At 62.1% G+C, this 27,992-nt stretch overlaps 1 protein-coding gene across 1 annotated transcript in view; it reads right to left on the reverse strand.

Moving 5' to 3' along the window:
• ABLIM2 (actin binding LIM protein family member 2) overlaps nt 1–17,134 on the reverse strand; it is a 143,166-nt gene extending 126,032 nt beyond the window's left edge. Inside the window, exon 1 of the mRNA XM_023253443.2 lies at nt 16,951–17,134. Within this exon, the coding sequence (XP_023109211.2) occupies nt 16,951–16,960 (10 nt within the window). The 5' untranslated portion in view covers nt 16,961–17,134. The remainder of the gene's footprint in view (nt 1–16,950) is intronic.
• Between the last annotated feature and the right edge of the window lie 10,858 nt (nt 17,135–27,992).

Here is a 27,992-nt window from a genome sequence, read left to right on the forward strand (position 1 = left end):
AGGTGCCCATCAACAGACGAACGGCGAAACACAACGCGGTCCACCCGATGGAGCGTCTCCCAGCCTGGAGCAGGAAGGACCTGGCGACACCTGCCGCCACGTGGACGGACCTGGAGGACGTTACGGTCAGTGCAGCGAGGCGGTGGCAGAGACAAATACCGTGTGACTGCACTTCTGAGGTCCCCAGAGCATCAGATGCCCGGCGAAGGCAGAATGGAGGTCGCCAGGGGCTGCGGGCGGGGCGCACAGAGAATCAGTTCAGGGGACACGGTTTCCGTTGGGGAGATGGAGACACCCTGGAGACGGAGGGTGGTGCAGGTTTCACAAGAATGTGAATGTCCTTGACACCAGTGTAGGTTTTACATTATGTCTATGTTATCTCAATTTAAACATGTTAAACACACAAAAAAACAAAACGGGAAACACTGTCCACCTAGTGAAGGAAAGAGAGAATGTGGTCAACGAAGCACGGAAAACCTGCTCAGAGCCACCCGCGGTCGCTGCGATACTACTTGCCATAGAAGCTTCCGGAAGGTCGAGGAGACAAGCACGGGGTGCACCTGAGGGTCCACGCAGAGGCAAGAGCCGGGAGAAAATACAGCAGCGGGGCCTGGGGGCGTTCCTGTGTTGCTGGGAGTCACAGATATTTCCTTTTCTGCTCATCAGTCGGCTTTGGCAAAACTGGATGCTCGGGGCCCCCGTGTAAGGTCCCCTCTGGCCAGAGTGGTACCCAGATGCGTGTTGGAGGCAGTGGAGGGCTGGCGACAGAGTTTAGCAGAGAGGCAGGCTCCGGCTGGCCAGTTAGGCGGGCGTCAGGCGGGCGTCAGGGAGCGCAGAGGCCGCTGGGAGGTGGCGAGGACCAGGACACTTCCCGTGAGCACAAACGGGGCCTGGGTGTGTGAACCGTGTCTTTTAAAGTCTCTTTTCTCATTGAAATTATTGGGGTCACCTGCTGCGGGGCAGGTGGGCGGGCAGTGCTGCTCCAAGGTGATCCCACCCGGCTTTGAGCTCAGCCGACCTCCACCCTGCCCCCACCCATGCCCCCTCCCTCTCCCCCCACCCCAGCCATCTCAGGGCAGGGGGTGGGGCCCGGGGCCCGGGGCACAGGCAGCCCTGACTCTGGCCCTGTGGCCTCAGCGTCCTGCCTCCCCCACCTCCACCCCAGAGCCCTGAGTATTTCCGAGGATTCTGGAAAAACTAACGGTGTCACAAACACCCCAGAGCTGGGAAGAAACATGAGCTACAATCTTACGGAAGACCCGCGGGGACCCGCCAGTCTGGGCCCAGACGTGCCCTGCAGTTAATTACCAGCCCATCGTCCTCCTTCGCAAGACCACGGCCACATGGGGCCTGGTTCAGCGTTTGCCTGCAATTCATTTCCCTTCGCCAGAAGCTCGCGGGCACGCAGGGAAGTGGCCTTTGCCAGCCACGGATGCGACTCGGGCCTCTTTGTTCAAGCTGAGTCAAGTAATCGATATCTGAATAATTCAGCGGCCGCACAGGACACCGCGGGGGAGGGTGGATCCGCTGTGCTCAGTATTCGGGGCAGGTCCCTCGCGGGTCTGCACATGGGAGCCCCGTTTGCCAGCGTGATTCTGGGTTCTAAGCTGGAGGACCATTGTCCACGACGCGCTCAGCGCACTGGCTCACCCTCCTTTCCTCCGCATTCCAAATTTGCTGACGTTCGGCCGTGTGTCGCATGGTTCCATCACCTCGGACAGAGAGCGGACGAGTGTCTGAGCAGGAAGGGGTACGAACAGCCCGGCACCTGCCACGGAGCTCAGAGGCCAGGGAGGGGCCCAGCTCCTCCGTGGCAGCGGTGGTGGGGAGGCCCCTCCTTGCCCGCCGGTCAACACTCCCCTGCTGCTGCCACGGAGGCCAGTGACCGTCCCCACCCACCGCCAGCCACAGATGCCCGCTGCCAAACTGCTGCGGTCCCCGGAGTCAGGCACGCGTGGGGAATGGAGAAGGTTCTACTCCAGAACTGGGACAGCCGGGGCCCGGCTGTCACCAGGGTTTCGGACTGGCCCGAGGCCCCTCCCTGGTCTCTGAGTCCCGCTGGTCTACGTGGCACTGAGGCACTAAGGCCTGTGCCTGTCTGGTCCCCTGCCAGCCTCCCTCGCCGGACCGGACTTCCAGGCGGCGGGGGTCTGAGGGGCCTCACGTCGCTGCCCCAGCAGCCCCTGGCCAGGGAGAGCGCTGTAGCCATTGAGATGGCTCTTCACCTCAGACGCAGCGGGCACACGCCCTTGTCACCTGTGTCCCCTGGCTTCACAGAGCCACAGATTTAATGACATGGGGAAAGCCTGAAAAAGGGCCACTTCTGCTATTCTCAGGAGAGCTGAGGGTGACGGAGGGCTGTGGACGGGCTGCGGGGTCAGCCTGCTGCGTGGGAGGGGGGTCCGGGCTTCCAGAACAGGGGCTGGCTGGCACGCCCAGCCTCTCTCCCGCCCGGCCGGTGCCACCTCCCTCCCCGAGACAGCGCCCCCGTCCCTGAGCCCTCAGAGGAGGTTGACCCCACGTGACCCTCGAGGAACCCCAGTCCAGAGGGGCCAAAGGGCCACGGAAGACAGCTCGGCAGCAGGTGGGGAGGACGAGGAGGGGCCTCAGCACGGCGTCCCTTGTGTTGCTCCCGCCTCCCTCTCCCCTGCACAGGGACCCGCAAGCCCTCCCTGACCCGGGCACGCCAGCTCTTGGGCAATATCTCTCTTGCAGGGGTCGTGACACCCACAGCCCCCTAAACCTGGCCTGGCATCACTGGCTGAGTCACCAGCACCCTGGACCCCAGCAGCCCTGTCAGAAGACGCAGGGTCTGTGCCTGCGGGAGCACGAAGTCCTCCCTCTCCCCTCCTCTCCCCTGTGCCTCATCAGCCCCTCACATGCTCCCTGAACACCACCTGCGAGCGCGATGCCAAACAGGCGCAGGAAGACCACGTACAGGAGAGGCAGACAGGTCTATGGGGCCCTGGCACCTTACCCAGGGCCTAACCTGGGGCACCGACACCAGTGGAGTTTCTCCAGCACACCCTCCACTCTCTCCTCCAGGGCTCTGTGCCTGCCGCGGGGCGCCCTTCTCCCCACGGCTTTGTCTGGCTGACACCTACTTGCTTAATGCCACCTCTTCCAGGAAGCCTGCCAGGATTTCTCTCTCCGAGCAGCTTCACTAGCCGGCTTCTCTCTGTCCCCAGAGAAGTGCTTTCTCATGCTGTGTTTTCAGCACGTACCGTCTGGCTTTCTCATTATGCCTGGAGGAGGAACTAACTCAGGGTCACCTCCAGCACCTGGCCCGCAGATCGATACACTCAAGTGAAGCCACCGCCTCTGCCCACCCCCCTTCCCCCATGGACGCTGGGCTGGTTGGCTACGAGTTGGAAGGTGCTGCCGTGCCGCCCACAGGACCCAGGGCGGGGCCCCGCCTTTGGGGCAGAGGGAAGGGTCTTCTGCGAAGGGGGTGTCCTTCCTGATATCAGTCCCCCCCACCAGGGAGAGGCAGGTCCTCACAGGGGAAATAGGAAGTCAGTCGAGGAGGTCCAGGAAGGGAGGCATCAGAGCCCAGAGCAGGACATCAGTGCTGGTCCCCAGGCCACCAGGGCAGAGCAGAAACGGCCCTCAGGACCCCACTTTCTAGCAAGATGCCCTTTCCAAGGTACCCACCTTGGAGGCTGTGGGTCCTGTTTTAAGAAAAGCAACGGTTTCTGTATAAGACCCTTTCAGAATGTTTCCTACCCCGTCCCCAGGGCTCCGGGCAGTGACAGCCACCGCCGACAGCCCAGCCCAGCCCCAGCCCAGCCGTCGGAGCGTCAGGAGCCCCCCCCCGGCCTCGGCCAGCTGAGGTGTGGAGGAAAACCCCACACGCACATGAACCAACGCAGGCTCTGAGCTCAGGGACGGGTCACGCAGGGTCGCAGAGGGTCTCAGGAGGCGTCGGCGGGAAGCTGACCCACATTTGGTGCAGATCACAGGAAGCGCGTCACAGGTCAGCGGGAGCCCAGAGTCCAAAGGGAACGCCCGAGGGCAAATGCTGGTTCCACCTGCCAGCTGGGGACTCCAGGTGGCCTTCTCCGCGCCGCCTGGCATCCACGTCCCCACCTGCAAAACAGGCATGTGACCACCGCCTCTCAGTGTCGGGGGGGGGGGGGCGCCAAATGGCCAATACTTGTCCACTGCTCTCGTTCTCGCCACGGCCGTTCTCGCCACCCGCGAGGCACCTTTTACTGAGAAGCAGGACGATCTGGAGACCTCACGAGGAGACACGTGTCCCTGGGGGAGGCGGCACTGGGTGGGGGGTCCCCGAGAGCCGGCCAGGCCCGTGTGAACCCCGCCCCCTCGTCACCAGCCGCCTGACCTCGGCACGTCGCGCGTCCCTAGCGAGAGCGCCCTGTGCGCAGCGTGGGAGCCTCGCCCCCGCCCCACGGGGATCCGCGACTTCTCCGCCGGGCCCGGCGTTACTAGATGCTCCGCGAGCAGCAGACATTGATTTTTATTAGACAAATCAATCGCTCCCCCGAGCTCCGGCCGCGGCGGCGGGGGCGGGGGCCCCTGCGGAGACCGGCACAGGCCCGGGTTATATTTAGCCTTTCTGCTGCAGGTCGGCGGGGTGCGGGCACCCCGGCTCTCTCCTCACGCACCACCCTGGAATCTGCTCCAGAGCAGAACCCCCTCCCGTCTGTAACTGCAGCTGACGCACACGCCCGCGTGAAACTCCCGTGCTGGTCACCGTCGTGCCACCCACCGCCCCACTTCCACGGCGAGCACGCTCCTCCCGAAATGGGGAATGCGTCCCCGGAGCCGGCGCTGGGGCCGGAGAGCCGGGCAGCTGCGCTCAAATCAAGCCTCCCTGAGCCGAACCCTGCCCCTTGCGCGTCCTCAAAGTGGGTCGGCAAGAGCAGTCCGGCGTCAGCCGGGGCGCAAAAGGTGCCCGCGACCCTCCCGCGCGGTGCTGTGTTTTCTCCCCGCGCGTCTTCCGTGCGTGCGTCGCGGACACGGAGCGGCGCGTGGGATTCCGCCTCCCCTGCTCCTCACCCGTCGCCAGCACTGACACGTGGGCTCGCCGACCCCTCATCACCGCCGTCACGACTGTAGGGCACCCCGCCTCGACCGGCGGCTCTCCAAGGAGTGTGGCGGGGAGCCCCGGGGGCGGGGGGCCGAGACCCCGTCGGGGAGTGGGGCGGGGTCAGAGCCAGTTTCGGAACAAGATTCAGATGCTGCTTCCCGGGTCCACTCGCACCTCGTCCCGAGGTGCACGTGCGGCATCGGGACCGGCTGGACACAGGCCGGTGGTGAAGTCCAGCCGTCGCCTCTCAAGCCGGACATTGAGGAGACTTGCCCGACTGTAAAGCAACGCCCCTCGGGCCACTAAAAACGCATGGTGACATACAAAGGGCTGTTTCTTATCCGTCGAATTAGCAAATATCTTAGGATCTTCCCCATCTTGACGTCCGGCTCAGGAAACGCCAACAAATACAACCCATTTAGAAGCGGGTCTGAGAGCCCCCACGGTGGACGGACAGTGATGAACATGCCCCGCGCTCTGGGGGCGGGACGGCCGCGGTGCACAGCGTGCCCGCCCTGCGCCGGCCGACCGTCTGGGTGTAGACCCGTGTCTGTGTTCCAGAGCCTCTGCAGGAAGAGTCCCGAAGAAGCGATTCCTCTACCAAAGGGCGCGGATGTACTTAAGGCTCGTGCGTGTGCCTGATGGCTTCCCTGAAGCTGGCGCCCCAGTCGGCAGTCTGTGACAGGATCCAGCTCACGGGGTTTGGGGAAGTTTAAATTTAGCCGAGTTAAGAGTCGCATTTTTTTTTTTCCCCAATGAGAAGTCATCCTCGAAAACCCTCTGCCAGGCTGGAGACCCCACAGGGAGAGGACAAGTGAGGGTCCCAGAAGCAGTGGGCACGGAGGCCGTCTGCCGGATGCTGGGGGATGCCCTCCGCCGCAGGTGCGATCCGGTTAAGGGTCTCGAGACGGGGACCGTCCTGGATGGTCCGGGCGGGCCCTGATGCACTCACGAGCGTCCTAATGGGAGGGAGGCAGGGGAGATGGGCGGGAAGGGATGTGGGGTCGCTGCCCCAGAAGCTGGAAGAGGAAGGAGTGTGTTCTCCCCGGAGCCCCCGGAGTGGTGGCCCCGCTGACACCTTCACTTCAGGCCGGTGACGCTGGGGGGAGCGGCCCGCCGGCCTCCAGAATGGTGAGCAAATGATTGCTGCGCATCGCCCTCCAGTGACGACGGGCTGAGTCCCCTCCTCTCCAGCCCCGTGACCTCCAGCCCACGGCATCACCTGCTAGGAGAGCTTCCTGCGCTGGGCTACAACGAGCCCCCCTAGAGGCCCTCACCGGCCCCCACCCCTCCCCGCCCGGGGGCTCGGGCGCGTAAGCCACTGGCTGTCCAAAGTCCTCTCGGCTCCTTCAAAGCCTGCTGGCTGAGCCACCGCCCACAAGGACACAGACAGAGAAGGGACGGCGGTGCAGGAGACGGAGGCCGAGGGAGGAGGGGAAGAGGCAGCATCGGTGGCGGGATGCGTCATGCCAGCCCTAGGCCTTAGAGGCTTCGGGGGGCCCGGCTTGGCCAGGGGTCAGAGCGAGCAGGGACCTAGAGGGCCTGCAGGGGAGAGCAATCAAGGCAGCCCGAGTCCCGGGTGGCCTGCAGACGGGGCACCGCCACCCTTCGTCCCCCAGAACCAGGAGCCCCCACCCACCCAGCACTGGGGCCCCTGCCCATCCGGTGCAGTAGCCCGTGGCCAGGCTGCACCCCACAGCACCCTCTGGGCCCTGCAGCCACGCCCACACTGCCCTGCCCTTTAGCCACACTCACACTGCACCCTACTCCTCCCCCATTAGGGACCGGCAGGGAGGCGCCTCGCTGGATGCTGGGCTTCTTGTACACATATCGCATTTCCTGATTTCTGCAGCACCCCGGGACGTGTGTGAGGGAGCTGATGCGTGTAACCCCGCACCCACAACTACTCCCCGAGCACTTGGCAGGCCGGGCCCGGTTTCAGTTGGAGGCGAACCACTAGATCAGAACGACAGACAAGGAGGCGGATCGGGGGGCCTCGGAGGCCCACGAGTCGATCTGGGCTTGAACGCGGGGGTGCCGGCAGCACACAGGACGGCAGACATTAGGCAGCGCCATGGCTCCGGGCCCACCGCTGGCGCTCACACCTGGTCGCCGTCCTGACTCCTTCCTCACCGCCCGGCCTGACCCCTCCCGTGCGGCTCATCCGCTCTGGCCCCACCGGACGGTCTGCTGATGCCCGGACACCCTCGCTCCCCGCCTCCCTGCCTGCGTGCTGAGCCTCCTGCCTCCCCAGTCACCACTCACGTGCCGGTCCTGGGACTCAACTCCGTGCCCTCTCCTCCAGGAAGCCTTCCCTGATGCCATACGGGCGCGATTCCTCTTGTCCCGTCCCCATTCTGCCTCCCACCAGGTTCTGATACACCTGTTCCCTGTCTGTCTGGGTTGTGACCTCCACGGGGAAGGGTCCCTGCCGCCCTGGTCTGCCCAGAGCCCTCCGTGTGTCCGGCACAGGGCTGCGCATCCAGAAACGTTTCTCACGTCTCGGTCCGACCAGCTGCTGCTTTACCTGAGGCGGGTGGGTGAGAGAGGCAGTGGGCAGGGACCCAGAGGGCTGAACAGCGCCCAAGGTGTCACACGGGCAAGAGGCCCCAGATGTCACAGGGGCAGCGGGAGGTGTGCTCGGGGTGCCGGGGCCCTGGGTGGGAAACACCGCGGCCACTGCCATCACCTGCCTGCCTGAGAGCAAATCCTGTGTCCCGAGGTGCCCATACCCGGGTGCAGGGCTGGCAGAGCCCGGAAGACGCCCCCAACCCCAACGGCACGTGAGGGGTGAGGCCTCTGAGGGTGGAGGCACCTGCCGGGGGGCACGCAGCCAGAGCCAGGACCCACTCACCTCTCCACCAGACCGTCCTATGTCTTCCCACCGACCCCAGAGCCGCTCACGCACCATCCCGAGACCCGGGCTCACCCGGTACCGGGGGAAAGCAGATTGTGTGAGATCCCCCTGCCCCCACCCACCCGGGGGGTGCCAGACTGTGCCCCCAGAACTAGAGAAATGCCTGGCTCCAGACCCCGCAGACGTGGACCGTCTGAAACCGCACAGATGTTGGGGGTCAGGTCTGACACTGGCCACAAGAGAGGAAGGCTGGCTGAGGTCCAAGAGGGCCACGTGAGCAGGGGCGAGGCCACGTGAGCAGGGGGCGATGTGGGTTTGGATCCAGAAGCTCGCAGGCTGGAATCCGGGCTGGTGACTTACGGGACACACCACGGACGTCCAGCCCCGGTTTCCCACCCAGTCAGGAAGCTGGGACTGATCAGGAGGAACGCTCAGAACACAGACCATCCGTGCGCAGGTCCCGCCCGGTCAGTGAGCGGGCGCCCTGGCCAGGCGTCCGGAGCCTGGGGCACGACCCCACCGCCCTGGACACCGAGAGGCCCACGTGAGCTGGAGCAGGAGCCCGGAGGTTCTCGGTAAACACCGGCCCCTCCCTGCCTTTCCTCTTCCAACAGGCAGTCCTCGCGCATTCATTATTCACGAAGGTGCTCCCCAAACACCGCCAGGAGCAGGAGGCCCTGGCCGTGTGCGTGCGCTGAAACCACACAGCCTCGCACCCCTGAGGAGGTCGGGAACAATCCCCCCTTTGCAGACGTTGCCTCTCCCTGGGCCTCCCGACCCAGAAGCAGGGAAGGGGGGGAACATGGGCCGTCGGAGTCACAGGCAGCAGCTGCGACAAATGGTCACAGACCTACAGGCTTGAAGCAGACGTCATCTCTCACAGCTCTGGGGTTCAGAGTCTGAAATGGGTCCGCAGGGCCGGCTCCTCCTGGAGGCTCCCGGGGAGGACGCCACGTCCGCCCCGTCCATCTTCTGGAGGCACCTGGTTCCTAGGCTCCCAGACCCTCCTCGGTCCTCCCTCCTCTGACCTCTGCTTCGGCCCTCCTCTCCCCTCTCCGCCTCCTGCCTCCCTCTCCTGAGGGGCCTGGATCACGAGGGGCCCACTGGGTAGTCTCCCCAAGGCAAGGTCCTTAACTGAATCCCATCTGCAAAGTCCCTTTCCAACATAGGCCCAGGTTCTGGGGACAAGGACAGGGACATTTCAGGGGGCCATTACTCAGCTCACCGCACCATCCCAGACGAGGCATTGGGGGAGGGGCGGGACCTAGCCCTGGGTCACACGCAGCGGGGACCAGACACAGGTCCTCAGCAGGAGACCCCAGCCCTGTCCACCGCCCACCAGCTCTGCGGAGGGAGGGCAGCGAAGGCCCCGAGAGAGCGGGGATAGCGTCACAGCCGGTCTGGAGCTCTGGTTGGAAGCCTGGAAGACTGAGGGGGAGGAGCTCCAGCATGGGGGCCGGGGGGGCCCGTGGAGAAAGCGGCAGGAAAAAGCCAAGCAAGGGCGTCTGGGCACCACAAGCAAGGACAGCGTTCTGCACACAGTGGGTGCTCAATAAACAGTCATCGGAACATTCCGGAATGGCTTTGAGCCCTTGAGGGGCTGCTGATGGCTGGGAACGGAGGTGGCCCCAAGCTGAGGCTGGACCATATCTGAAGCACGTGGGAGCCACAGCGGGTGTGGCAGCTGTGGTGACACCTGTCCCCTCCCCACCCCTAGGTCTCCCGTGGCAGACAAGGACGGAGCTGGCTGACCCCTCCGTGCTGCAAACCCATGCACCACTTTGCTTTGCAGCCTGAGGCTCCCCCACAGCACGGTGGACACTCGCTGGCCCTGGACCGGACAGGGGGACCACGCCCACCCTGCAGGGCAAAGACCCCAGCATCCCACTCCCCCCAACACGGGACTGCCCTGAGGAGCTGCCCACCCATGCGAATGCCCCCACTCTCCCCCCTCCCCTTCTCCCCCCTCGTCTTCTCAACCTGTGCCTCCTGGGGTCGCTCCCCCGGCAGTCTGCCTGGACCCACGTCCTTGTCCCCAGGGGCACCTGGACTGCGGCCATCACAGGGCAAAGGCTGGGGGCGAGGGGAGCCATCCTGACGGGTGACTTGAACCTGAAGTGGGGGCCACGGGGATGGTCCTGGCAACTCCTCCTTCTTAAACTTCACACCCACCTGCAGCCCCAACTGAGACATCATCTTCCGGTAGGATCCTGGGGCCGCCCACGTCCGAGGAGAGGCAGAGGGTCAGAGAGAGGCTCTGGACGCTGGCAAACACTGGAGAAGGCTGGGGTGCTCTTGTCGCCACTTTATAGGTGGGGAAACTGAGGCAAAGAGCAGCAACCCAGATGCCGGGACCCAACTAGCAGATGACAACTGGGACTGGAGCCCAGGTCAGCCTGACCCCCAAGCCACCGACGGTACTTTCCAAGGCATCAACACGGCCTCTCTCGTTGCTTAGAAATCTTCAGGCGAGGCAAATGGTGCACAGAGCCCCCCAAACGCGTCCTTTCGCAGCAGCTCCTGTTCAGTAGAAGCCTGGCTGGGCTGCCACCAGCCGGGGAGCCCACGGAGGCAGAAGGCGCCCAGGACCAGCCCCGGCACCCAGCGGGGCTTGCTGGTGGCTGCAGCCAAGGGAAAGCGAGCGCCACGAAATGCAAAGCATACGTTCCGCCCTCCCCGGTCCTGCCCACGGACAGGGAGGACGTGGGCATCCCGGCTCAGGTACGAGGCAGACGCCCACAGACGTGGCTTCCCTGGCAGGCTGCGGAGAAGCCCCCTTACATCAGGGAGCCTCCGTGCAAAGGCCGAGTGCTTCCTGCCACCGAATTGTCAGTCGAGCTCTACGTGGCCGAAAAGGATGACGGGGGCCATGCTTCCCTGGGATGCTGGCTCAGCCTCAAGCTCAGACCATCTCTCTGGGGACAGTGGAGGGGGGACAGGGTTGTCAGAAGCGGGTCACATCCCTGAGGGTGGCGATAGGCCCTGTCTTTACAGACGGGTACGCTGAGGCCCAGAGAGGGAAGACAGCCTGCCCAAGGTCACACAGCGGCCCGGGTGGGTGGAGCTGGGATTCCCGGGAGCTGAGGCACGACCCATGGGGCTGGATGATGCCAGGGGGGCTGAGCCGGGCGCCGCAGCGGGGACGCGGGGCAGTCGTGACTGCTGCTCTAGAAGGTCTCGGGGACCTGGGGGAAGGGAGAACCAGGGCCAGTGGGGCCGGGCTACAGAGAGGCTTCCGGGCTTGATGGGGTGAAATTCTCCCTCGTGGTCCGAGCCATGTGGATGCGGATCTCTGGGTGGTGCCAGGACCCCAGGCGGGAGCCCCTGGAGAAGGCAGGGGAAAGAGCGTGCCCTCTGGAAGCAGACAGAGCTGGGTTGGAGTCTGGCTCTGCCTCCCTGGCTCTGGGAACGCAGGTGCTACACCTGAACGATGCAAATATGCTTCATGGCCCAGGGGACAAGATGCACCCTGTAGTCCCCCCGTCACTACAAAGCATTATTACGATGCCCCAAATGGCCAAGCCGTATCCAACCCAAACTCTCAGCCACGCATTACTGGGGGGCAGTAAATGGCAGGAAAAGCCAGCTCAGGCAAGCGCAGGGGGCAGTGGGGGGAAGGTGGGCGCACGGAGCCCACCCACGTGGGAAGAGGAGTGTCTGGGCACATGGGGTTCAAACCCGGGTGTGGCGCGACGCCAGGCGGCCACCAGGCCCTTCTGGGTATTTGCTTCCCCTCCCGTCACGGGGACACCTCCCTCCGGTCATGGGGACACCCCGGCAGCCCTGAGAAGCACTGTGAGAACTCAGGAGCATCTGGCCGGGCGTGGGGCCCGAGGGAGCGTCCCGTGAGCCATGGCTGCGGTGACACTGAAGTACGGTCCTTCCTGACACCCTAGAGGCCGCGGCAATGGAAACATCCCCGAGTAAACAGAGACGCTCCGCTTAGGTTGCTCTGCCCCGCGTCCTACCAGCCCTGAGGCCCAAGGCTTTCCGCCCATGCGAGTCGGCACACATCTGGCCGGTCCCCTCCGTGGCTCCCAACGTGGTCGTCATCCACAACTGAGCCGCGATCCGAACACCACCGTGTTCTCCTATGGCGGCTATTTTTAGCTGACTTCTCCAGCCTCTCCCACACGTCAGGACCTGCACCCTCAGTCCCTACCCCAGACCCCTGGGGGAGGCGGCATCGGAGGCACACAGAGGTTCCACAATCAATAATGCCAGCAGGTGACCGAGCTGGAATGTCGACACCCGAGTTCAGTGGAGGCCTTGTCCTGTCCTGTTGAGGCAGGGGCAGAGCCAGGGGTGTGGGGAAGTCCCCGTGTCGGTGCGGAGGGGAGGGACCAGAGTCCTGGCAGCTGCTGCTGTCGGCCACCACGGCTGGCCCCGCCGAGGACCCGTGCCAGGACAGACCCTGCCGGCTGTGGCCCTTCCCACCCTCCTCTGTCATCACCCCGAGGCGCCCATCTCCTCCTGCAGCTCAGCTCTCCCACACTGCAGATGATGCTCTGGGGAGGCAGGGTCCCAGACGGGTGACTTCTCCATAAGCGAGGGTGACACTCCCCTTTCTGGGACAGTTAAGACCGGACTCGCCAAGAGTTCATCAAAGTCAAGGGCACCTGGGTGGCTCAGCGGGTTAAGCGTCCAACTTCGGCTCAGGTCATGGTCTCACGGTTCGTGGGTCTGAGCCCTGAGTCGGGCTCTGTGCTGACGGCTCAGAGCCTGGAGCCTGCTTCGGATTCTGTGTCTCCCTCTCTCTCTCTCTCTGCCTCTCCTCTGCTCATGCTCTGTCTCTACCTCTCAAAAATGAATAAACATTAAAAAAAAAAAAGAGTTCACCAAAGTCAGAACTTGATTCCAGAAAATATGCCATCTAACCCCAAATTAACCTCAACGACAGAATCCAAAGGTCCTGGGTGGCAGGTCAGGGGGTGCCCCTGAACACGCGAGGAAACAGGTCAGACTCAGGGATGCCCCTGCGGAGCCAGAGCGTGCCAGCTGGCTCTCGGGCGAGGAAACCGCCCTTTTCAGATGGATTTCTGGGTCAGGATGATTGGTCTTCTGCACCTGATTCTGACAGAGTCATGCAGAGAAGCCAGGCACCAGTGCCCCTGCTTGTGGGAAGCTCCCTAACACCGTCCACCCCCACTCCCAGCCAAAGGACAGCGGCCCCCGCAGAACGGAATGTTCTGGAACTCCCACCAAGTCACGGACTTCGTGCGCCCTGCTTAGACTCGGCAGCACTCCTTTCCCACTTTCACTGCAAAAGGAGAACATACGCAATGAAGAAAATTTGGGAAAGTCGCAGAGAGTATATAAAGGTGCAGACGTGGGGAACCTTCTTTGTCCTCTTTCCACGAGAGAGGCCACTGCGGACATCTTGACGCGTGTCCCCCGGCTTTCCCTCCTTTATTGTGTCTGCAGCCTGGAGATCGCGGATGACGTACCACCCTGCCCTCCGCCGTTGGCTAAATTAAACTTGTCTGTTTAAGCGTTTCTCCCAACGTTAAAACCTCCTCACATACTGTTAACTAGAATGCTCCCCCCACCCCCAGGCTGTGAGCAGCTCCAGCGAGATGCGGACTGTGTTTGTTCTTGTCCACTGCTCTTCCCGGGGGGGCCTGGAGCAGTGCCGGGCACACGGCAGGCGTGCGGTAAGCATGGGCCCCCCGAACGAGTGACCGTGCGGCGGGCTGGTATCTCGTCACTCCCCTCCACGTTTAGGCAGCTGCTAACTTCCTGTGGCACTGATGTGAGCACCTTTGCGGCTACCCACAGTGGGTCCTTGTCCACACTCGGGTTAGGTGAAGGGCTGTGTCTCTGTTCCAAATACCCAGGGCTGTGGTAACCAGAGTAGGGGGCCGGGGCTCAAGTTCTGGCTCTGCCACACTCTCTCCTTGACCCTGGACGGTTGCTTTCCCTTCTCCGGGCCTCAGCGTCCCCTCTGTGCATGTGAGTGGGTTTGCTCCCCGACATTCTCCAGATCCCTCGCAGCTCCGTGATCTTAACCAGGCAGCCATGAACTCAGGACGGTGGAGGCGGCCGCCCAGGCTCTCCACCTGGCCCTGCACCTGTTTGGGGCTGAACTGTGCCTCCCTCCAAATCCACATGCTGAAGCCCTACCCCCGGTAACGCAGAAGGGGACTGCCTTTGGAGAGAGGGACTCTATGGCGTAATTCACGTAACGCGAAGCCAGTCACGTGGGCCCCAATCCAGCATGAGCGGCGCGCCCTTGTTAAGAACAGGAAATCTGGACCCAGACACATACCTAAGGAAAGCCCTGTGAATACAGAGAGAAGAGGTCCGTCTACAAGTCGAGGAGGGAGGCCTCAGCGGGAACCAACCAGGCCCTCACCTTGAACTTGAACTTCCCGCCTCCAGAAGCGAGAGAATAAACGTCCGTGGTTAAGCCGCCCCGTCTCTGGTGCTTTGTTATGGTGGCCCCGGCACGTTGATCCAACCGGCCAGGAGCCAGGAGCCTCTGAGCAGCTGGGGGATGCCCACCTGCCAGGCCTGCAGCCGCCAGGGACGGCATCTAGGCCCAGACAGAGCGTGGGTCTTGCTCGAGGACCTGGCATCCATCAGAGCTGGCCCTGGGGCCCCTCCCAGATCAGGGACTCCCCTCAACCCCACCTCGCCCGCTGTGACCCCGCAGGCTGCAAGGTCAGGGGACCACCACACTCCTCATCTGCTGGCCCCCGTGCCAGCAGGCCAAGGCTACGTGCAGAGCTAAGGGCATTCCCCCCATACCACAGGGAAACTGAGGCACAAGGAACCCATAGCTAGCGCGTGGGATCTGGATCTGGGTCTGACACAGGATGCCGCCTCTGACAATTTCCCCGGCCACCCAGAATAACAGGCCACAAACCAAGCAGGCGAATACACGGGGCCCTGAGGCCACACCCAAGCCATCTCAAAGGTGACCCACATCATGCAACTGAAGGAAGACGTGCCTGCAGCCTGGTGGCATGGAGGAGAGGGAGCCTGTGACCTGGGAAGGTTGTACAGACTCTCGGGCTTTGCCCAAAGGGCCCATCTGGGCAGCTGGATGCCGGACAGAGTGATGCCCACCTACACCTGTTAGCACCAAGCCCTGGGATGATGCCAGTCTTCTTGGCGGGAGGGGGGCATCAGGGCACTTGCCCTCATTGATGATGGAAGCCCCTGACCCGCCAGATGGGCACAGCGGCCACACACGAGAGCCAGGCGCCAGGCACGTGGGACCACCGCTCCCCCCACTGCGGTGTGGGGTGCACATAACGGCCCGGGGACACATCTGGGGCACGAGCCACAGGTGGACGGGAGCAGGCGCGCTGGCATTTCCAAAGGGCTGGGTAAACTCACAAAGACAAGGGAACGTGGCCGCCTAGCAATGACCATCACAAGCTACTGAGGACCTACTATGTGCAGGGTTTCCCACTCGAATCTCATCCGCTCCAGGTGACCAGGAATATTGTTTTCACACCCCAGGAAGCCGAACTCAGGAAGGTGCCACCATTCGCCAAGATCACAATTTGCCACCAGGTGGACAGCACGGTTCAAACCCCGGCCCCCTTGCTCGTTGGATTCACGACCCCGCACGGCCCCCGGTGCCCACAGAGCCCCTCTCCCAAGACAACCACAAATGCGGGTGCTCCTTCCAGGGTTCCCCTTGATTACAGGAGGGAGCGGAGCCATCAATTATGATCACAGAAAACCTAAAATTACCCTGTGTGCACCCTGTCATTATCCCCACCTGCCATTAGATAAATGTGTCTGCAGGTTCTGCCGGGTCTCAGGGCGCCCCGCTCCCCAGCCACCTCCAGAGAACAGGTTGGCCATTTCAGAAATCCTCTTCTAGAGAATTCTGCCTCCTGCTGCCTGCCATTTGCTCTCAGCCACTCTCCCAACGCCCACTGCCAGTGCGGTCCCTCCTTCCTTGGTTGGAGGGGGAGGGGACTATTTCCCCTGCGAGATGGGTCCCTGGAAACAGCCCTCCTAAACCAAGAGCAGAGCTCGGGGCAAGCACTCGCTAAATGCACACTCCCTCCCTGGTCCCATTTCCCCCCAGCTTGTCCCGGTGGTTTCTGCACCATGGCCAAGGGCCACACTGCAGTCTTTGGCGAGACAGGCTCAGAGGAAAGAGCACAGGCGGCAGGGAGCACCAGGTTTGAATCCGCACTCCGCTGCGTGAGCCGAGCAAGGGACTCACGCCTGGTGAGCCTCGGTCGCACCCTGAAAAATGGGGTGACGGCCCCTCCCTGCCAGGGAAGGTACCGACCAACCCTCCGCCCAGTGCCAGGCCACAGGAGACTCTCAAATCCGGGGCCCCTCTGGCCGCGCACCAGACTCATGCCAAGGCCTCCCTGCTGTAGGTCTCAGTTTCCCCAAGCGCAGTAGGTGCGGCTGGCTTGTGACGCTGTGGGATTTTCCAGGGCCACAGGAAGGCTGTCAGATCCGGTGGGTGCGGCGGGAGGCAGCCTGGGGGACGCGCAGGGGTGCGGGCCCGAGATGCCGAGCGGTGGGAGATGGCGCGGGTCGCACACACCTGAGGGGTCTGTGCCCCCAAACCTGCAGCTGAAGAGCCCAGGACGCCGGGGGTCCACCTGACGCCCCCCCCCCGCTCAGGCGGCGCGAGCGCAGCGCAAGGGCGGCACCCCCTGCCGCAAAGCCCCCCAAGTCATCACACCTCTCCGTGGCAGGGTCTGCGGCGGCCCTGCTCCCCACCGCCCGGACCCGGTCGCCTTCTACAACCTGCAGCGACCCGGGACCCGTGAGAAGCAAAAAAGTGGCGCCTTCCAGACAGCCGGGCGCAGCCACCCGGGCCGGCGCGGTGGGAAGGGGTCTCCCGCCCGGGCTGCAGAGCTGCGCGCGCCGCAGGCGCAGGGGCAGGGGGCTGCGGACCGCCCCTCGGGTTTGCCAAGACCCCGGGACAAGAGTTGGGTGGAGCCACTGGGTGATTTCCCCGGTGCTGCAGGTGCAGCCCCAGAATGCCCCCACAGCCCTCGCTGCGCCGCGACCCAGCTCGGGGACGCGCGGGTCCCTCGGTCCCCACACTCACCTGCACTCATCTCGGCGGCAGCAGGGAGGCGGGCGGTCCGGCGTTGCGGCGGCCCGAGGCTCCTGCCCGCAGGGGCCGCGCCCGCGCGATCGCCAGCCCGCCAGCCCGCGGGTTCCCGGGTCCGCCAGCCCCGGGCAAGGTCCGCGCCCGCCCGCAGCGCCGCCGCAGCCCCCCGGCGCGCCGGCCCCGCCCCGTCGGCCCCGCCCCCCGCCAACCCCGCCCCCTCGCGCGGCCCCGCCCCGTTCCGCCCCCGCCGCGCCGCTGGCAGGACGCGCCCTGGGAAGTGTAGGCGCAGCGCCCCCGCCGCTCCGCCTTCGCGGCCCAGCCGCCGCACGGACGAACTACAAGTCCCGGCAGGCAGCGCGGCCCGCGCACGCGCAGCCAGGCGACGCCGCTGCGGCCTCGCGCCGCGGCCGGTGGGTCTCTGCGGGGCTGTCAAAGCGGCCTGGCTGGCGCCTTGGCTGGCGGCGGCTCCCGAGAGCCCGGGAGTGACAGGGAGAGAAGCCAAGGGACAAGAGCTTGGTGCAGCTCCAGTTGAGTCGTGGAGTTGCAGGGGGCCTGAAGACCTGGGCCAACCCCCGCCTCCCCCAGTTGTGCAGACAGGGAAACCGAGGCGGGGCGCGGGCTGGCGCGGGGCTCCCGACTCCAGGTCTAGGGCAACACACCGCAGGCTCCCGCCGCGCTGCACTGGCTGGCGCCTTAGGAGGGGCCGCGTCCTACCCCACGGTAGTCCCCGGCCCCAGTCTCTCCCCGCCCCCCCGCTGTCACCGACTGCCCTCTATGACGTCAGGAGCCCAGCACGGGGCGGGGTCCGAGTCCTGGAGAGGGAAGGACTAGGGGTGGGCCTCAGGAAAGGACTGGGAGCGGGCAGAACCCGCTGGTGCCTGGTACTGACAAAAGGGGTCCTTGGGGTGCAAGCGACTGGACTGGAGGAACATTCGGGAGGCAGGCTTCCGGACCTGGCACGGCGGGGTGAGGTGGCGGGAGGACGATTGGCTTGGGCCAAGGCTGTTGGGAGATGCAGTCAACAAGGGAAGGAGGGCTGGCCGCAGAAAACGTGGACTCTGAATGGCATACGAAGCGGGAGCAGATTCTCTGGCCCATCTACCCCGGACTCTCGGGAAAGCCCAAGCCCAGCAGAACCGGCCACAGGCAAGGCCGGTCAGGCCCGGCCGGGCGCCCTAGCAACCCCAGGAGGCCTGCCCGGGTGGCTGGCCCTGCAGCTGCAGGCTCTAATCCCCGTTCTGGGCTTTTCCCCAGAACACAAGCGCGGCGTGGTGCGAGGGTCCGATGCCTCCCTCCCCGCTCGGCTTCCCCTCTTAATGCGACCCTGAGCAAGACCCTTATGTGGGCATCAGGACCGATGAGCGAAGTCGGCTGAGAGCATGAAATCTGGGTCATCGGTCTTGGCCGGGCAGATGCAGGCCAGCAGGGACGGAGGAGCCTGGGGTCTGACCACCTGGCAGGGAGCCCAGCTTCACCTGCTCGTGCAAGGTGCCTCGTGTCCATCATCCAACCAGACAGAGCTCCTGCCTCACAGGACGGTTCTGGGGATTACGCACGCTAATGTATGCCGTGCACGCCTCTGAGTTGAGATTGATGCACGTCTTGGACATTATCATGCCATCATTATTACTGTTGTCCTCAGTGCCTTGCACGGGGTCTGCGGCAGAGCGGGCTCTCCCCACAATCCCCACAAACGTCTGTGGAGTGAAGGGGGAGAAGGATGGAGACAGGAGAGGGTGGGAGCACCCCTGCCACCGCTCCCCCTCCTCAGGAAGCTCTCTGCCGAGCCCCCCGCAGTCCTGCTTCCTCCCTGGCAGGATCATCAGCACCCCCGTGTCTCTAAAGATCCCTAGGAACCTCCTGGAAGCGTATGATTTCCTCCACAGAGCCTGGTGAGGACGGCAGGGAAGCCGCGGTCACACCACTCGGCCGCGGGAAAAACCAAGGTGTGGATGCGGGTGTGAGTCAGGGTGGGCGTGGTTAGCCTGGTTTCCGGCTGGTCCCAGAGCTCAGCCTGCTGTGTGGCCACCCTGGGCCTCCCCATGGAGCTGGCATGAAACAGCAGGAAGGGGGTGGGGGGGTCACAGCAGTTTTCAACCCGGAAAGACCTCAAGGTCATGTGATTCTGGCACATTCTTTCAAGAGGACGGAACCTAAGGCCCAAGGAGGCCCTGCCCAGAGTCACCCAGCAAATCAGAGGTAAGGGAGGGGCTTGATCCAGGTCTGTGGCTATGCTGCCAGCCCTCCGCCCGCAGCAGGTGCCCCGGCAAGGGGACCTGTCACCGGGGCAGGCCTGCTCGCGTGTCCTCTCTTCCTGCACAGCACCTGCCGACACTGACTGATTGGATAGACTGACCCACACTTTGGTTCTCATCCCTGGTACCGTGAACCAGGTGTGACCTCGGGCGACTTGCTCGCCCTCTCTGTGCGTCATTTTTCTTACCTTTCAAAGCACAGTATGAACCCCAGTAGGGTTTGTTAGGAAAATAATGGAGTAATGTAAGTGTCTGGCAAGAAGTCAGAGCCCCATCGGTGTTATTATCACCATTGTTATTAAAACAGACCCGGGAGACACATCACTTCCCCTAAAGACTGTTTTCTTTTCTCACGTGTATTTCTTACATCCATCCACCCACCCCCCATCCATCCATCCATCCATCCATCCATCCATCCATCATCCATCCATCCTTCCTTCCTTCCTTCGATCATCCATTCATCCTTCCATCTGTCCATCCTTCCATTCTTCCTTCCTTCCATCGTCTATCCGTCCATCATCCATTCATCCTTCTATCTATCCATCTTTCTTTCTATCCTCTATCCTTCCATCCATCCATCCATCCACCCATCCCCCATCCATCCATCCATCCATCCTTCCTTCCATCATCCGTCTGTCCATCCATCCATCCATCCATCCACCCATCCCCCATCCATCCATCCATCCATCCTTCCTTCCATCATCCATCTGTCCATCCATCCATCCATCCATCCATCCATCCACCCATCTATCCACCTTTAATGAACACCTTTAGTGTACTGGGCACTGTTCTACTTTTAAAAAAATGAGAAGAATTTTTTTCTCAAGTCACATGACTCATTATAGAAAATGATGCCACCTGAGGCCCTGAAGGCAAAGGGGGGGGGTGTCAGAGGACCTTCAAGGGCTCCTTGAGACAAGGAGGTTCCAGGCTAACAGTCAAGGGACAGCTGGCTGGGTGGGCGCAGATACAGAAGGAGCCATAAGGCGGTGGGGGCTTGCCTTCCCCCCCCAGCCCCCTCCTGCTGGGCTCACACCTCCTGCAGACAGAGGGACACCCTTGTGTTCTGGGCCCCTGGCAGACAAGGAAGGGGCTTCACCCGCTCCTTGAGGGCCCCTCCCACCTCAAGTGCTTATCACAGCTTTCACTGGGGTCTTCAAGCCCCTCACAGGTGCCCCAGACAGTGGCCCCCTGGCCCTTTCTCCCAGCTCCATGCCCATTCTTGCCCCACATGCCTTTGCCTCACCATTCCCACCTTGGGACTCACATGGTCCATTTGATTTAATCCTTCCCACGCCCCTTGAAGCAGGGCTGTGGTCTTGTACCCTATTGGCTTGGAAAGGGGACAAAACCTGGCCGGGCCTCACGTCGGGGAAGCGCAGAAGGGGTGGAGATTTCCAAGACTCTCGTGGACTAGGTCGGAGCGCTGGCCGGAGCCTCCGGCCTGCAACACTGGCCTTTGTCCCTCCCGGATGGGCCCCGGGCACTCGGCCTGCTGCCTCTGGCACTGTCACGGCCGCCTTGGGATCCGGAGGCTCTCAGGTGTGGACGCTGCTCCGAGGCCGTGCTCCAAGGAGGACGGCGGTGTCATTGGGCCAAGATGTCAGAGCACCTGGGCCCACGAACCGCCCTGCCCGGTGCTGACAGGCAGGTGCTGGGTTGCACAGGAGGCTGGAAAGGGATGGTCAGAACCCCGGGGAAAGGCCCTTTTCATGATAAATGCTCCTGTGAGAAGCACAGGCACCTGTCCCTGTGCCACGGGCCTGCCAATGGCTTCAAAATTGGGGGCATTTGTCCTGAAAATGTTTATTGCCCTTTTGAGACACACGAAGGCCTTGGGACATACAGCATGTTGGGTGGAGAGCCGGGTGGCCCCCCAGGGGCTGACCTCACACAGTCTGGGTCAGGCAGAGATTTGGGTCGGGTTTCTCAAGAACAGCCCAGGAGGGGCTGGGAGGCAGAGGGGTCAGCGACCCGTGGGCCAGGGGGCTACTCCTATGGGACAGAAGAGCCTGGATGGAGGGCTTTTGTCTCACCCTCATGGGACCAGCCTCATGCTCAGATGGTGGGAGCTGAGGGGCAGTGGAAACTGCCCCTGAGCAGAATGCCCAGGGCCAAGCCAGGCCAGGCGGGCAGCCAAGACCTGGGACAGCTCTGTGCCCATGAACCCTTCCTTACTGGCATCACCGTCATATCTCCATTTTACAGACAGGGAAACTGAGACTTCAGCTTACCCCAACGCAATCTATTCCCAAGTGGAAGAGCCAGGCCCTTTGGAGGAGGCTGTGGGCTTTTGGGACAGTGCCTTCTAGGTCTGGCACCCGGGAAGCCAAGCGACAAGGCTGAGTGTCCTGGGCCAAGGATGTGGAGCAGGCCTTTCTGGGCCCCAAACTATGCCAGGCCTGCTGCTCCCTGGGCTGCTGGAAATGCTCCCACCCTCACCTGGATAACTCAGGCTCACCTTCTGGATTTCGATGGAGACTTTCCCCTTGGAGAAACCCCCCTGACTAAGCCAGGGGCCACCTCTGCTCCCCGCGGCCTTGCCCGTCACTGCCGCATCACTCCCCGGTCTTGCCATTTGGCTCCTGTCTGGCTCCCCAGCCAGACGCCAAGCTTGCCAGGCAGGACTTGGTCATCTTGGGGTCTCTGGCACGTGCTGGGGTCTCCAGAGCATCTCAGGGTCCGCAGAGCACCCTGGGGTCTCCAACGCAGAGGAGAGTAGCCACTAAATCGTGGTTTCAACACGCTCCCGGCCGTGGTTCCCTTTGCCACCCCTCGCTCAGCTCTTTCCAAAAGGAAAGAGGTCATACCCCCCTGAGCCCCCCTCCCAGTGTTCCTGACCTTGTGCTGGGTCTGCTCAGGCTTCCCACAAGTTGCTTCTACAGAGAGCAGCACAGAGTGGCTGGGATCCCCCGGGGCCTGGTCTAGAAAGGTGTCGCCCTGAAAACCTAAAGTCACACGGTGGCCAGCGGAAATAGACAGCATCTGGTAGCCCTCAATGACCCCAGGGCCCCTCCGGGCACAGTCTGACTGAAGCTGTGGGTTTCTCTGTCCTTCCTTCACCTCCAAATACAGCCCAGCAATTGATTTACTTCACAGCCAAGCGGGGGAACAAATGAAATATGTTTTCATTTGTGGGATCTTTCCAGGCACTCAATAGTTTAAAACCATGCCATATGAAGCCAAGGGTAAAAGCAACACGTGACTGGGGCGCCTGGGCGGCTCAGTCGGTCAAGTGTCCGACTTCGGCTCAGGTCATGATCTCGCGGTTTGTGAGTTCGAGCCCCGCGTCGGGCTCTGTGCCGACAGCTCGGAGCCTGGAGCCCGCTTCGGATTCTGTGTCTCCGTCTCTCTCTGCCCCTCCCCGACTTGTGCTCTGTCTCTCTCTCTATTAAAAATAAATAAAATGTGAAAAATAAAATTAAAATAACATGTGACTCGTGTCTTGCAAGAGCCTTGTTCTCGCAAATGGACATCACACAGCTCGAGTGTCCAGCTGACTTGAGCCCAACCTCACCGTCCCACGCCTACGGCTCACCTGAGTTCCCGGGGAAGGTGGGAAGGAGGAGTGTGCTGGGGGTGGGGGTGGGGGGCGGTCACGGGTGCACTGCCCGACTGCAGCCACCGGTCATTCCACCCTCGCCACCTCCGGGTTCGGCAGACCCGGCAACGGTTTGCCGTCACGGAGCCGGCTGGTCACGGTGATGGAATGAAGTCGGAGATACGGGCCGCGTCCTGGAAATGACTCCGCGAAAGACCTGGCGTTTGGGCTGCCGATCAAATAGCCTTTCGCCTGATGAAATTGTGTGCCTCTGCGGCAGAAGCGGACGGGGGGAGTCGGGAGCATGTGAGAGCAGCTCAGAGGCGCGGAGACCCATTTACCCAGCACCTTGCGGTGCCGGAAGCCGGAGAGGTGAGCCGGCAAGAGCCGGTCCGGGCCCCCCGGGGAGCAACCGGAATGTGCAGAGGGATTGCACCACGTCCTGTGGCCGTGTGACAAAAAGCACCACAGAACACAGAAGTTGTCCTCCCGCTGTCCTGGAGGCCAGATGCCTGAGGTGCTGGCAGGGCCGTGCTCCCTGCAAAAACTCCCGCGGAGGGTCCTCCCTCGCCCTCCCCCGGCCCCCAGGGGCTCCTGGTGCTCCTGGGCGTGTGGCTGCCCCACTCCAACCCCGCCTCTCCGTGCTGTCCCCGTGCCTCCTGCAAGGATGCCAGTCCTCGGATTTAGGGCCCGCCTACTCCGGCCGGGCCGTGTCTTAGCCCGTTATACCAAGAAGACCCTATTTCCAAATAAGGTCACCTCACAGGTCCTTGAGGGGTGGGACTTGAGCCTCTCTTTTGGGGGCCCAATCCAACCCAGCACCGTGCTCCATAAGGGCCCGGGAGGAAAGTTTCAGGTCTAAGGCCTCCCGGTGGGAGGGGAGAAAACAGGGGCTCAGACGGACAAGGTCACACTAGGAGTCAGGTCCCAGCAGGCCGGAGTCCACTACTGTCCCCAGCTTGTTGATGACAAGGTGAGCCCGTGGCCTCATAGGGGACGCCAGGGCAGCACTCCCGGATGGGGAGACCACCTCTTGTTCTGGGCAGCGGAGGGCTCCCGACAAAGCCTCACGCGGCACCTCCTCGCCTCCGGTCCCAGCCGCCGCTGACCCCCAGGCTCATCAAAGCGAGACACGTCACCTCTCAACGCGGCACCGCAGCCCCGGGCTTTGTGCGCAGGAACAGTCTCGCCTCCCGGGGCAGGGAGAGGGCCCAGGCGAGGACCGTCCTCCCCAGCTGCCAGCGTGAGCAAGGGGTGGGCTTTGGGGAGGACCTTCACCCCCTCGCCTCCTGCAGGATTGCCAAGGGCTTTGTCCTCACCACCTCTCGCTCCAGCGCCCTTTCCGGCTCTGACGGTGAGCACCGCGTGGTTTGATGTGCGAGGGGCCTTAGGTCACCAAGGCGAAGCGATGTGCAGAAGTCACCAGCGAGGACAGGCCTGGCTGAGGCCCGATGAGCGTCCTTCCGACGGCCAGCACAGGGCACTCTCCACTAGAATTTTGGGGGGCTCCAACCAAGCCACTGGGAGCAGACACAGGACTGAGGGGTTTGAGAACAATGCCAAACGCCACTGTCTGGGGCAATGCTAAAAGATGCATGTTCTGGTGTTTTCATATTAAAAACAAAAGCAAAATAGTGCCCCCCGGACCAAGCTTGCCCGTCACCCCATGATCATCTTGGTCATGTTTCTGGGAGAAGCGTCTACACTCGCTGTCTGCACCACCTCCCCTCCCGTTCACTCAAAACCACCTCCAATCCCCGCCCAGCCGCACTCAGCCACACACCGAGGACCCCCTTGGGGCTCCATCCTGTGGACACGGCTCCCTCTGGGAGCTGATCTGCTGTCTCTGCAGGTCCCACACCAACCACCTTTCCAGAACACTCCATCGTTTCCTGCTCTCACCCCTCCCGGTGTCCATCACTGGGTTCTCCCTCCCTGGAGGGTCTCAGGGCCCCCCTCCTCCCTCCCTCCCTGGGCAAATGCACACCCACCCTCGTGGGGAGGAAGCCCCTTCTGTGACGGTCAGTTTCACGGGTCAACTCAGCCAGGCCGTGGTTCCCGGCCAATCAGCCAAACACTCACTCCTCTGGACGTGGCCGCGAAGGTTATTTTGCAGGTGTGGTTCACATCCGTTATCATTTGACCTCCAGGGAAGCAAATTGCCCTCCATAACGTGGGTGGGACCTCATCTAATCCTTTCAAGGCCGTAAGAGCAAAACTGAGAGCAAAACTGAGATTTCCCGGAGAAGAAATTGCACCTCAAGACCGCAGGGTCGACTCCTGCCTGAGCGTCAGCCTGCCCTTGGGATCTTGTCCTTGCCAGGCCCCAGAATCCCATGCGCCGATTCCTTAAAAGAGACCCGTATCTACCCCCTGCCTACCTACCTATCTACCCACCCATCATCCGTCTGTCCATGCATTTCTTCCTTTGCAATCCATCCCTTTGCCTCGGGCCTCAGTGGGTCACAGCTCCCCAAGTGCTGCAGTCCTCACCCACTTCACCCCCCAGCCCTGTTCGCATCCCACCACCTCTGGACCTCCCACCTCTGGACCTGGGTCCCACGGCTCCACTGAAAGGCCTTCCTCTCCTCCTCTTCCTGGCCCTACCGATCCGTAAGAACTGGTGTAGACGCCACCTCCTCCAGGAAGTTCTCCCTGACCCCTGAGCTGAGCTGGGCACTCCTCTGGGTTTCACTCCTCTTAGTACAGGGCTGGTCACATGAAATCGTTGATGAGCGTCCTTGTGTCCCGCACGAGATGGTGAGCTTTGGATGCTGTGAGATCCTCAGAGAAAAGCTGGGATCTGAAGGACCAGGAAGGACAGCTAAAGGATGGGGCTGGAGGGACAGCCGAGGTAGGGGACTGTGTTTCATTCGATGTTTTAACTCCAGTTCCTGGGGCCCTAACTCGTTCTGGAGAGTCCTTGGGGTGTCTCACAGAGAAAGATTTGAAAACAGTGATTAAGAAAGTGGGGTCAAGGGAAATGAGGTAGAGAATAGCAGGAACTTGGGGCTGAGGTCTTCCACTGACCCCTGCCCCGGGTGGGGACACCAGCCGAGGGCAGTCCCACCTGAGCCCCAGCAGAGAGAGGGACGGGCCAGTGACATGCCGTCCTGTGTCTACATGACTACAAACAGTTGCAGAGAAGAGGTGTGGCTGTCCTGTTCTTCTAGGTCCCGTGGGCGAGGAGCCTGGCCTCACCCACGCCCCACCCGGCAGCAGACCAAACCGTCCCTTCCTTCCTGTCCCCGTGGGGAGCTGGCCAGAGGCCTGGGTGCTGACTGAGCGTCTAGGGCACAGAGGGCCTGGCACAGGGCAGGTGAGGAGCAAGTGTTTCCCGGAAGGAACTTGGCTGTGGTCATGAAGAGGCCGATTTTTTTTTCAACGTTTTATTTTTTATTTTTGGGACAGAGACAGAGCATGAACGTGGGAGGGGCAGAGAGAGAGAGGGAGACACAGAATCGGAAACAGGCTCCAGGCTCCGAGCCATCAGCCCAGAGCCTGACGCGGGGCTCGAACTCACGGACTGCGAGATCGTGACCTGGCTGAAGTCGGACGCTTAACCGACTGCACCACCCAGGCGCCCCAAGGCCGATTTTTTTAACAGGAAAGTAGCACATAATTTCACGGAAAGGATTGGCTACTGATCACCTTAAAAAATAAAACTACTAGTTAACTTATCAGCAAAACGAGTTTCTTTGGAGCACAGCAGAGAATCGCAAAACCGCATCAAGACGCCAGACTGAAACCACAGGTGAATCCTTAGAACGGTGGGGGCTCTTTTATAGTGGCGGGGGGGGGGGGGCACTATTGTAAACTGAGAGTCTATTGGATGAAACTGGGAGCTGGAAGTGTAGTGGCTTCTCATTGGCCGGGCTGTGGCAGTCTCTTATTGGCTGGGCTGTGCTAGTCTCTTACTGGCTGGGCTGTGGCAGCCTCTTATTGGCTGGACTGTGGCATTCTCTCATTGGCTGGAACTGTTGCTGGGGGAGGAGGAAACCTTCCTTCTTTCTGCTGGGTTAGTAAAATACTGGCCACAGTGGAATCCGCCTGCAAGGTGCTTCTCTTTCCCTTGGGTCTGCAATTGACGGGGAGGGGTAGGGCTGAGAGCTCCCCCTGCTGGCCACCGGACTCCATTGTAAACCACGTTTCGTTTACTAATTTTCACACTACCGTCCACTTCCCAGGATACTGTTCGGGAGGCGGCGGTGGGGGTGGGGGGGAAGCTTTATTGTTTCAAAGCCCATCAAAGTCTCTGTTCACTGGCCCCTGGCAGTGGATTCCTCTAATTGAGGGCACAGCATCCAGGAGTCCTGAGTCCCAGCCATCCCAGGTTTTATGCCAGCCCACAGAGGTGGACAGACAATGCCCCCAGCAAAGACCACCCTGGCACTTTCAGCCAACACAAAGGGACAGAAGGGAAGGGACAGTTTCCCACAGGCCTTTAACCATACCCCACCCTTCCTGATAGCTGGGGTCTCAGGGTCAGAGGCTGTACAGTTTGTGATCACGATCTAATTAAGTATGTGAGCGTGGAGACAGTGGACAGCCCGCCAGGAGCTCCTTAGCCTCCGCATCCTGACTGCTGTTTATCTAACTTCCCCCTTCCCTTGCTCTTGCATTCTCACAGTGCCCAGGTTTCTGTTCAGAGGCCACCACTCCTCCTCCACACAGCCCACGGACTTCCCAGCAGCCGGCCCCCACTCAGAAGGTTCCGATGGGTCTAAGGTCGACAAAGATCAGCTACACCCGTCAGCACCCAGCGTTCCCTGGACACAGGACTTTCTCCAGGAATGGCACGTGACCCAGTTCAGACCAATGGCATGTGAGCAGTGGCTTGCTGAGGAATGATGGAAAAGACGTCCGCAGCCTAAGGACAGAGCTCGGGAAGACTCCCTCCGTCCTAGTCTGGATGTTGTGGTGGCGCATGTACCCCAGTGACAGCTGTTGCAATCTTGTCCCCACTCGGGAAGCCAGCCAGAGGAAATCGTGGCGAAGTGGGGCCAGAGCCCCTGGATCCAGCCAATCCCGAGCTACCTATGGACTTCCAGATCCAAGAGCCAAGGAAGACCTTTTTGTTTAAGCACTTGGATTTGAGTCTGTTGTTGTTTATAATACCCCCAAGCCCCTAAATCAACAGTGTTTGTGACTCACTGAAATAAACACGTTTAGAACGGTGATAGGATCTCCCTCCAGATGGCACAGGGTTTGGATTGGTCCCGGCTTAAGCGGCAGAATCG

Source organism: Felis catus, chromosome B1 (assembly GCF_018350175.1).
Source record: "Felis catus isolate Fca126 chromosome B1, F.catus_Fca126_mat1.0, whole genome shotgun sequence".
NCBI lineage: Eukaryota > Metazoa > Chordata > Mammalia > Carnivora > Felidae > Felis > Felis catus.